This window comes from Camelus bactrianus, chromosome 11 (genome assembly GCF_048773025.1).
Source record: "Camelus bactrianus isolate YW-2024 breed Bactrian camel chromosome 11, ASM4877302v1, whole genome shotgun sequence".
NCBI lineage: Eukaryota > Metazoa > Chordata > Mammalia > Artiodactyla > Camelidae > Camelus > Camelus bactrianus.
Genome location: NC_133549.1, coordinates 44,560,744 through 44,572,775, shown reverse-complemented (window position 1 = coordinate 44,572,775; position 12,032 = coordinate 44,560,744). Strand labels below are relative to the sequence as shown.

The 12,032-nt window shown below is 33.5% G+C and overlaps 1 protein-coding gene across 1 annotated transcript in view; it reads right to left on the bottom strand.

Annotated features, from left to right (window-relative positions):
- TM9SF3 (transmembrane 9 superfamily member 3) overlaps positions 1–12,032 on the bottom strand; it is a 54,266-nt gene that overhangs the window by 3,048 nt on the left and 39,186 nt on the right. The window contains exons 10-14 of the mRNA XM_074373836.1: positions 9,183–9,322; positions 6,373–6,441; positions 4,525–4,671; positions 4,004–4,087; positions 3,801–3,877 (exon numbers count right to left, since the gene is read on the bottom strand). Coding sequence (XP_074229937.1) covers positions 3,801–3,877; positions 4,004–4,087; positions 4,525–4,671; positions 6,373–6,441; positions 9,183–9,322 — 517 coding nt within the window. The remainder of the gene's footprint in view (positions 1–3,800; positions 3,878–4,003; positions 4,088–4,524; positions 4,672–6,372; positions 6,442–9,182; positions 9,323–12,032) is intronic.

Sequence of the window (12,032 nt, the reverse complement as noted above, 5' to 3'; positions counted from 1 at the left end):
ATCTTTAGAACAAGACTGCTGGTCATTCACATCATAGAGAAGATTCTCTATTAGATTTAGGAATTTACCATCTAAGCCCATTATTCAAAAGCTAAAAGTAAATCTTCCATGAATTAATAATGATATACACCACATGCACCTATTTGGGCACCTTTGAACTAACTTTTATTAAACCAACTGGTGTACGCAAGGGAAATAGTAAGTCTCTTCTGCCTGTCCTGTATGTATGTGAACTGTACCTCAAGGGAACCAGTTGATGAAAGTAAGTTTCTCCTTAGAGAAGTATCCCAGCTAATTAGAATATTATAACCACTAATAGATTATCTGAGCTAGGCAATAATTATCAAGGGCTGCTAACTCACAAAGAAAGGCAACCAGACTCTTGATGAAAGTTTAACTGTTCAAACTACCTGTTAATATACTTGGACAAATATTCTTGAGTCTGATCAAGTCTATAGACCTAAGTACCACTTTTCAGGCAATATGATGGGGGAAGCATAAGTGACACCTCAGGGATACAATCAGCAAAATCCAGAGTGTAGAAAACTCTACAGGAATTCAAACAAACAAACAAACAAAAACCCACGTTCCCTAAATAACTGCAAGGGAAAAGAGAGAGAACATCAGCAGATTGAAAGATCCTTAAAAGAGTGTTCAACCCAGCAATGCACGAACTTTAACTAGATGTTGATGCAAACAAACTGTACTAAAAGAGAAATGAGGATGTGTGGGGTAAATCTGAATACTAACTAAATACTGAACACATTAAGAAATTTTACATATATATATGTGTATACTGAAATATTATTAAAACTATTATTACTAAGTTATATATTACAGCTATATAATTCTATATAAACACTGCATATTTGATACACACATACACATATATATATACACACATATACTGAGATATTTACACAGTTGAAATGACATGAGGTTTGAGAGTCATGTCAGAAAAGAAGGGAGGTATGGTGGGAATATGAGTAAGACAAGATTGACTACAAATTGATTACTGTGTTAGATGTGTTCAGGTACATGGGGACTCATTACATACATATTATTGTTCCTCTTTTTGTATATATTTGAAAATTTCCCGTAATTAAATATTAAAAATATTTTTTAAAAACCCCAAACAACAAAGCAAACCTTTTTTTAATTATTTTTACAATAGACATTCTTTTTATAATACGAAATTATCATACTACACTTGAAAATAGTGATAATTCATTCTGAAATAGTTATATATAAGTCCTTACAAGGTAAGATAAAAAACATCACTCAATTTTATTAAAAAAAACCAAACCCTGAATTCTTATAACATGAAAATACATGCAAAATTTTAATTGGAATCAAAAATTTAACTGGCATAATATAACACTAGTCCAACTACCAAATCCAATTTTCCAGACTTAGAAAACATTGTTCCCTTTTGAGCAGAGATACGCTTAAAAGCAAAACAGTGTCAACCTAGAGAATCATTTTTCCTAATCTTATGAGTACCTCAAGAATAAACTTATAAAAATATGACTTTATAAAAGGGAGATTACTGAATATGCTCTCTAGAAAAATAAATGTCTTGGGAATAATACACTTTTAAACTTAATTCCCTTAAAACTAAAATGCTATGCTCAAAATATAAAGACTATAACCATCTCATTATTTCCCACCTTAACATTGTTATTTTTTTTACATTTAAAAAAAACCCAATAAAATATTTTTCTTTCAATTACTGACTGAAAAAGCATTTTAGCAATATAACTTGATGAATATGTATAATTTTTGTATTATGATGACATTTTAATCATTTCCAGTATGAACTGCTTCCCCTCCCCCGCCCAAATAGATTAGCACTGAAGGCATATAAACTCATTAAAAAATAAATGCTGGGACACTGCCAGAACAACAGGGAACTGTAAATGTGCCAAGATTGTCAGGCAGCAAGATGAAATTTCAACAGGAAAAGCATTCAAAAAATTTAGCTAAATTCATTACATTTTCTTTGTAAATGTCAAGGTATTACCTCTCTAGGTCTTCCTAAGATCACATATAGTCAAGAAAAAAGAAATGTAACCCTCTGCATAATCCCATGAGTCTGTATCTCACTGATTGCTGGTGATAATCAAGAAAGATCTCAGATTAAATAAAGAGAAGTTCAGGGAGCATTAAATAGTCTGAGAGAAGGGTCGCAAATACTGCTAAAAGAAACTTCTGATTGCCTAGGGATACACAGGACATTCCTATGTAACACAAATCTTGTTTTAAACTTGAGTTCCTATTCATCTTTCCCTCAAGTTGGTTAACTAATTATTACAGGGGAAGGCAATCACAGCAGCTATAAACACACCATGTAACTGTAACGTAAGAGAACCGTCTTCCCTTATAGCTTAGTTTTACTACTTTATGGTCAGTGTTACTTGTGTATGTGTGCGCACCGTGGTCACATACATGGTATATATAAACAAAACAGATTCTTTTTTTTAAATTGACATGTAACACTGCATTAATTTAAGGTGTACAACATAATGATTTGATATATTTTTCTGTTGCAAAACAATCACCACAATAAATTTAGTTACAACCTCACAAAGTTTTTTTCTTGTGATCAGTACTTTTAAGATCTAATCTCTCACACAACTTTCAAATATACAACACAGTATTAATAAATCTAATCACCATGCTGTACATCACATCCCCAGAACTTATTCATCTTATAACTGGAAGTCTGCACCATTTGACCACCTTCACCTCTGGCAACCATCAATCTGCAGAACAGATTCTTTTAATGGAGGAAAAAGCAATCCTGGTACCCTAAAGAGGTCCACAAATGTCATACCAGGACCTAACTTCTAACAAGATTATTCTATCTTCCTTATTCTATTGCCTACCGAATAACTAAAGGTAAAATTATCGAAAAAAAAAAAATCCCCACCACATCTGCCATGTAACTGGCTATCTCTTATTACCTAATAATAGACCAGCATTACACTTGGTGCTTTACACACATGACAGTTACAAATAAATACTCTGAAAGATATGCTCATTTTACAGATTAGAAAATGAGATTTAGAAAGGTTTCTATGCCTTCCTATGGCCACAAAAAAAGTGAGTGGCAGCATGGAGACTTAATCGAGGTCTCTCAGGCTCTTGAGTCCATGTCTTTTCCATCTATCATGCTGCTTCCAAAAGTTCTTTCTTTATTTTCTAGCTATTTCACACATACGAGAGACTCTATCATACGCTGATAACTCTTCCTCTTCCATTTAATGGTAAATTGTGATAAACCCATAAAACAGTAGTATTATCCTCATTTTGCAGAGGTCCAGAGAACTTGGGGAACTGGATCAAGGTACAGAAACAAAGGTAGCGCAGCCAAGCGTGTACTCATGGCCGTTAAGCTGTGCTACCTTCCTGGACATCGTTACCTCCATGAACAATGGAACAGAAACTTCCAAACAAAAATCATTTGGCCAAAACCTTAACCTGTTTACATCATAATCTCTTCCAACAAATCTAAGCTTTAAAAAAAATGCCAATTCTCAACATGAACGAGAAACTACTTGTGGTATGGAAAACAGTGCTATACAGAATTATTAGAAAGAGGAAATTTTAAAAGAAATCAAGGAAGTAGTAAGTTAGGTTTTGAGAAATAGTCAAAACAACTGAAATCAGATGCTTGAGTTTATTATGTTCCTGTTCAAACAACAGAATGTAATTTCTGAATTACCAATTACTGTATTTTTCTGATTCTGAAATACTCAAAGATCTACTCATGATATTCCAAGAGTTTCGGAACTTACCACACATTATCCCCAAGGCTGTGCTAAATACTGCCATATATCCAAAGTAAAATGATGTTTGAAATAAGCCATACATCCTGAAATAAAACAAAAAAATTATATATAGTTTGTTCATTTTTACTTTCAACATAAGGCCTAAATTCTAGTATTTAAATGACAAACTTAGTTTCCTAAATACAAAATGAGAAAATGTCTCCACTTACTTTGTTTTGAAAAAATAGTAGTAAAAGGAATACATGTAAACATAAATTGCAGTTGATGCAGCAGAGAGAAAACTTGTCCATTGCCTGAAGAAAAAAAAGTAATTCTTTTGACTGAATGGCACTGAAAGATTTTAAAGCAAATAATTTTTCTATATATTTAAAAACAAATGCATGTATACAACATTTAAATATATCACAAGGAGAGAGCCTAAGAATTGGAAGGAGAGATCCTGAATTTTGTCAGATTCCCTATTTAAAATGACCTTAAATAAACTATTTCCTTCTTCAGATCTGTCTCCTTGTATTTAAGATAGTAACCCTCTTTAAAATAAAAACTTTTTTGACTGATACGACTTTTCCTCTACAATCTTCATCATTTTTATAATTGAAAAATATCCCTACACTATCTTAAGGAGAAAAATTTCCGTACAGATCTTTTAATCTGCTTGATACACTTTCAAAGGAATCTTATTTTAAAATGTTATGGTCCCCAGAGGTTCTTTCCAGGAGTAAGTACTCACCACCTATAGTCCTCTGCATTTAGTAGAAAGTATGTGCACACGATGGTCACACAGACAGTCACGATGCACAGGATGACCAGCACCAGCATCATGAAGCCATAGACATAATAGATCTTATATGCCCAGAAAGATGTAAAGATGAAATACCTAAATAAAAGGCAATGAAAACACAGTTTTCTAGTCTTTATTCTTAAAGCTCACCCTGCTCTTGCTAACTCTCACTTGCATCTTAGTTCTCACTTTTTTCTCACTTAAATCTCAGTATTTTTCTTTCAAGTAACTTCCAACAGTTCCCTTTCCCTTTTTTTCATCTATTAAATCCTCTAAAAGTCTCTCAAAAATATTTTCTGATATAATCTTTCAAGAACAGATTCATCAGTAGGGTATTCATCTCTAAGCAAACTGAATAAATCGGAAGCTTAAGGAGTAATGTGTGGAAAAGAAAAACGAAAACAGCTAAAAATTCCTATTTTTAAGATCAAGTCAATTCCCTCATTCTTTTGTTTTTTCTAGATAGAACACTATACAAGCAATGCATTTTATATTTTATAAACACCCTATTAAATAAAAAATAGATTTGATAGAGTAATAATGTTTACAATTAGGAAAAGAAAGCCTAAAGCAGCATTATGCCATTTTCACAGTGCCGTAAGAGAAAGGGCATTACAATTTTACACCAAAAAAAGACCCTTTACTCTAATTCCACAACTGAGACCAAAAAGAATGTGATTTCTATGAAAATTATGTTGAATGCTTTGGAAAAATTCAACAAGGTGAGCCACTAAAAAAAAAGGTATAAAATTAGGTGTGGGTGAGATAGCTATAAAAGACTGGGGGACAAATTACAAATTTAGAAGGATTCTGCACTTAGAATGCTTCAGACAGGTCCATATGTTCTTGCTCCACTTTAAAAAGGTTGGAAAACATAGAAGATGCATTATGAATGTCAAAGGAAAATGATGGAAACATAAACTACGTACAAAGACAAGATCTTGGCTCTATATTTAAAAAAAAAATCAGTGAAAGATATACCTTTAGTTGTTTTAAGTAAAAATACTATATATATGTCTTTTTTTTTGTAATTCTCCTGCATGAGCCAGCTTTTTCAATTAACCAATTATCAGATTCAATCATGTCTGTTAAGGAAGCATCCAATATACAGAAAAGAATCAGCAGTGGGGCATCTGGAAATATATAAGGGAATTCTGAGTAGTCTCAATGACTGGCATTTAATGGGCAGGAGCCAGAGGTGTATGATCGCTTTTCTTGAACAAGCACCATACAAAGAACTGTCCTGCCTAAAATGCCAGAGCATTCCCATCAAGGAACACTGGAACACAGGCTGAGAAAAAAAAAAGGCTTACATTTTGCACAGGGGACTGCAAATACGACGCACTGTCATTGGGCACAAGATGGCAAACCTCCCACCCCTAAATACATACACACTTCCCAGCACTCCTGAGGGCCACTGTGGAAGGAGACTAGAACTGATCATGCATCCAAAGATGTCAGGATCTAGACTGACTAGCAGGTAATAATTTACCTAGTTACTTTGCTTTGAAAAAATAGTAGTCAAAGGCTGGTCTGGCATTCTCTAGCATGCATGCATTGATTTCTAAGATTTGGTGAGACAGGTCTAGAACAATATAAAGAACAATATAAAACTTCACCTGAGTATCTGAGAACAAAGCAGAAAACTACCTTTACATAAACTACAGACTCCCTTCTATAAGCACAGACTTAACAGACTAATTCTGTTAGATGCTTTCCCATCAGATGATTCTATACCTACCCTAACTCCTAAATTTTCTTAATCCCTCAAAACATACATACACTGCCAAAACTTACATTTCAATAAAGATTGAGCCAAAAGGTAAAATTCCTCCCAGGCAAACAATAACTGCAGGCTCCATGAACCTGGAAAATATTAAAATTAACAGTAAATTTCTAGTATGATTTCCACATTATATAAACCCAGATAATAGAAATCAGATGTTTGGTACTTAAAAATAATCTAAAGGACAGAAACAAACCAGTAAAAAGAAAAACAAAAATTCAAAGAGGTACAATACAGAGATGGGCCTTTAAATTAGCCATAAGTTTTTGTCAAAATTCTTTTTGGCATTAAAGGCCAACATAAGAATTTGGGGAACATAAATTCTTGCTACTGATAAAACTCAAGACTCTGAGTGTTTGCTCCTGTTCTATACTTCTCAGTAACTTCTAAAAACTTTACAATCATTTACTTCCAGAAAGTCACAGGGAAAGAAAAAAAGTCTTGAGACCCCCTATCTGAAATCACGTTTCCCAAATTGTGGCCTTGCCATCTCTTTGCTCATGCTTCCTTGAGTCAGTCGTTCTTTCTCCTATAAATTATACAATTAAGGTATTATGAGTTCTGAGTTATAATGGAGCCAAAGTATGAATAAAAAATAAAACTCAAACCTCACTCATTCACTCAACTGACTGCAAGTGGTAACTCTCCACCTAGAAGGCCTTCCCTCACCTCCTGCTTCTCTCCTGCAAGCATTGGCTCAAGTGTTCTCCCGGTAAAGCCTTCCCCAGGGCTCCCAGGAAGAAGTGAGTTCTTCCACTGCCTCGTAAACCTAATTTACCACACCACACCAAACTGTCTAATTACATACGTATCACACATCACCAGCTTATAAACCCTAGCAGGCAGAAGCTATTCATCTAGGTATTCCCAGTGCCCAGCACAGTATGGGGCACATAAAAGATACTATTTCTGGAATGGACAAACTAAAAAACGGAGAAGAAAAAAAGTGAGAGCTGAAAAAAAAACAAACTTAAAAATCATTTAATCTAGTCTTCTTTTCTCCCTTTATAGGAAGCCAAGATCCACAGAGGTTAAAAATGATCTGCTCAAAGAGACACATCAGTGAGAATCAGATCTAGTATTCAGATTTTGGTTCCCATGTAACTATATAAAGAAAATGAAAAGACCCATGAGCCTTCCTTCACCTAGATGTGACCTATGGTTAGCAAGGTCACATGTTGCTCCTTCCTCTTCTTCACCAGCTCTACTGACCCAGACGAACTTCTGTGATTTCTGACTATGCTTTTCCTTTAACCTTATCCTCCCCAATAATGGGTGAACAAACATCAGGATATCAACGGGCCTTCACCATCTAATCTTGCCTGAAAAAAGATAAAGTTGACTTAAAAAAAAAAAGACTACAAAAGTTCTCATAAACACTAATCTAATAAAAAAAAAAAAGCCAACCTAAAAAAAAAAAAAGAACATGGATAATTCCTTAAAAGAGATCACTCTCCTTTAAAACTACAGGCTATTTTATTCAGCCTCCACTTCTGTAAATGCCTGCATACTTCAAAATCTACAAAAGACTGTGTAAGTACTTGAATATAAGTTATATTTATAATATGGCAAAATATCTAGGAGCACAGGCTTTTCAATATTTGCCCATTATTATGAATATGTAGAGTCTAGTTACTGTACAGCTATTCTTACAAGATGGGGAATATAATAAACAGACAGTAAGACTGTTCTACTTTTATCTGCTAGTAAGAATTAGAAGAATAAAGAATGCAGAGTAGCATAAATCAGCACTAAAACATTAAATTTACTAATTTTAAAAGGCAAAACAAAATGATTATAAATCAATAAAAAATGTTAAAAAAAAAGGCAAAACATATATACAATGAGTTCATGTTTTGTTCAAGTTTGAATTACAAAAATTAGAAATATAAACATATTAGTGACATCTCATTTTATGTCCAAAATTTGAAAAAATACAAATCACCTAAAGCTAAAAATCTATCAAGAACCATTATTTCAAAGCTGATGGTTAAATGAATTGTAAACTATATTTATACTGCTGCAGTAAAAGAAATGCTTTAGCTGTTAAACAGAAATAACTGTCATCCTTTGTCAGGATTAATCTTGAATTACAGGAGAGCCTCAAAAACACATTTTGTGCATAAAATGTGACAAAATGTATTTGAGAGACTCTATATTATCCCAGAAGTGAAGATAAAGAATGTAGGTCAGTAAATTATAATTGGTCTCAATCCCAATTCATCTCTTATTGCTAAGTATATGGTTATAAATGTGTGTCAATATTGTTTAGAATAATAAAATATCTGGAAAGGAAAATGAAATTATATTCTAGGGGTTAGCAAACTTTTCCTGTAAAGGTTTAGATAGTTAAGTATTTCAGGTTTTTCAGATGTTATAGTCTCTGTCGTAACTACTCAACTCATGCCGCAGTGTAAAAGCAGTCACAGACAATCTGTGAACAAACAGTCATGGCTATGTTCCAACAAAACTTTTTTTTTATAAAAACAGGCGTCAGGTCAAATCTGGCTTGTAGGCTGCAGTAACACAGCTACTGCAGCTTTAGCTCCCATTCACCTCTAGGCACTAATGTACTTACCAAAGCATTTGATTTCTCTATAAATGGCAGCAATTCACAAAAAGTGAAATAAAGATATAATTTATTACTACTCCCAACAATTTAAGTTGAAGAAAAAAGTAAAAAGACAAATTCTTAAGTTTAAACTTAAGATAGTCACTCATAAATAAATACATGCCAATTCTAAAAGTTACATATACATAACAGCATTAAGAACTTGTATATTGTGAGAAACAACTGCAGAAAATTTAGCATTCTCTTTACCATTTTTTCTCCGGTATGGGACGAGGCACAGCATTGACACGACAAGGAAAGTTGGGCTGACCTGACAGATTTCGGCCCAGTATTGTACCAACAAGATTTAGAGGAAGGATAACAAAAAAACAGATGCAACAAACGGCCACCTGTAAATTAAATTAAAATGTGTATGATTACTCAGAGAACAATAACATTAATAAAAACAAACAAAAAGGACACAAAAATTTAAACAATCTGATCACAAAAGAAAATGTTTAAGTTCAATATGGGTTAAAATTGTGTAAGATATATACTAATAGAAATATATAAGGAGTGTGTTTTAAAACTATTAGAATTGAACTAACACAAGTTGCATTGTTTAACTATTGTAGGTGCCAATTTTCCCTATTCTCCCATACTGTCTCTGCTCTAGTCCTTTTTCCTCTCCTTTCACTTTTCAGTTGTCATACTTTTAACATATTCTCTATCTTTTATCATTATAACCAACTTATTCACTTGACTACACTTCACTGAGCTCCTAATATACACAAGGACCTTTACATATGTTATTTCCCTACTTTAAAGATGAAGAAAATGAGACTTAAAGAGGCTAAGTAACTTCTACAATCACACTGTAGGTGGCTGAACTAAGATTTCGATTCAGATCTGCCAGTTTCAGAGACCCCGCTCGTTTCCATTCCACACTGCCTGAGGATCTTAAAAACAGAAGACTATCACTGTTTATGTTTATATGTGTCTACTACAATAACATGAATATTTTTCTGCCAATCAGTAGTTCAAAGTATAAAGTGATTGGGAAGATCAAACAGAGATTCTAGAACCAAGTGGTCAGTTAGGAACGTATTTATTTTTGTGATTTTTTTTTCTTTATATAAATCTGAATACTCAAGGGGACACACTCAAGCTTTTTCCAGCCAGCCTCTGGTTAGGATATTTTTCACTCTGAACTTCTAAAAATGAAGTAGGACTGAATCACCTCTAAGATCTCTTTCAATAATACATTTGGAGGTTCTAATTTATCAAAAGTAAAAGTGAGAGAAAAGCTGAATGAAATTTGTGAAGAAATTGAGAAAAATGAAGTGTGGGGTAGAAAATCCACAGTGATTACATGAGAAGGAAAGAATCTATTTTGAAGCAACATGAGCGAAAACTCTGTATCTTCATTATATCCTTCTACGCGCTCATGTGTGTTTAAATAAGCCAAAGGGTATCAACATCTCCCTTCCAGATAAGACTTCTACAAATGTATGAGAGTTAGGAGAGTCCTGGAATTCCATTTTAAAGATCAGACTTAGGAACTCAAATCATTGGTGCCTCAGTTTAGACCTGTTAATAATATGAATTTTTGCTCATATAAATAGTATGTGAAACATAAAAATAAGCAGATGTTTTAAAGACATTTTAACTATCAGAATATATTGTGATTTATACACATCTCATATTTTGAGGGTAAACTGTGTCTCAATGAGTCATTATTGATTATTAATTGCTTTCTTATTATTTTGATATCCTTACGTATATAAAACTCATAAATATTAACACATTGTAATAGAGACCTATGTATTTTCCCCTTAACTTACCAGAACTCTAATTTCAAGTAAGAATTGAAAAGAAGCTGGAGAAAACACTCCTATGTGGAATGACATGGTCTAGTAAAGTGGTTTTCAAACTGTTCCACAGAGCCCTCAGGTCCTGCTGAAGAGTTTCAGGAATTCCACAAGCATTTGATTTGAATATCCTTTTGAAAATAGTTTTTTTTTTTTAATTTTAATCATAGTAAAAAACATACAGACTCAAATTAGTTCTACACCAAATATTAACAACTGGAGCTATCATAATTCGTTTTCATGTAAACCTCAGAGTAAACTCTCCTGCTATCTCTGTGTATGTACTTGGACTCCGTGTAGATGTGTCACTGATTAGGAAGGCTTGTAATGCTACACTGGTCTTTCGTTCTCCCTCACCTCCCTGCACCTCCCGCCCCGACCCAATTCAGGCCTCCACATATTTTGCTCACTAAAAACTTAACTAGCAAATGCACTACAGCACATGCATGTCAAAAGCAATTAAGTGGCAGGTGAAGTGAGGGCATATCTTGCCTTATGTGCTCATTCAAAGCACAACAGTCAATAAAGGAACGTACAAACAGTCTCATCAAGACATTATCAACTGTTAAGCATTTTTTCCCATCTGACTTTTTTATACATGAAGGAAAAAAATTAGCAGTTTATTAAAAACTGTTAGTGACTGAACTGTGAAACCAATTTCCTACTCCTTTATGTCAAAGTTCTGGATTAGTTTACTTGAAGAATACTCTGAGATTGCAAGGCAAGCTGTTAAAAAAAAAAAAAAAGGTCACATGGAATTAAAATCATTTGTGAAATCAGGATTTTTCTCAATACTGATATTCAACCAAATAAATTGGTCATTGCAGAAGAATGTTATCCATACTCCTTGATATTAGATCTGCATTCATCACAACTTTATTGCTCTCATTAAATTTAAAATGTTAAAATACTGAATTTGTAAAATTTATTTATACTAATAGAATCATGCTTGTATCCGTTTTCTTTATTGGGTTTCTAAATTAAGCTTTCATTTAAAATGAAAGTTAGCAGCTAAGAGTTAAAAAAAAAATGTAGTCTAATACACTGGTGAAAACCCTGGAACTCAAACTGTTAATATAGGGCACTCTCTAGAGCATCCTAGCCACTGCTCATGGACCAATGGAGAGTGAAAACAGTGAGGGGGAAAGGAAGGACTCACTCTAGGTTGAGGGTGTCCCATAGCTACAGTAAGAACAAGCTAGAAATAAGTACTGCTATCATTACTTAATAGCCCCAAAGATGTACCAAC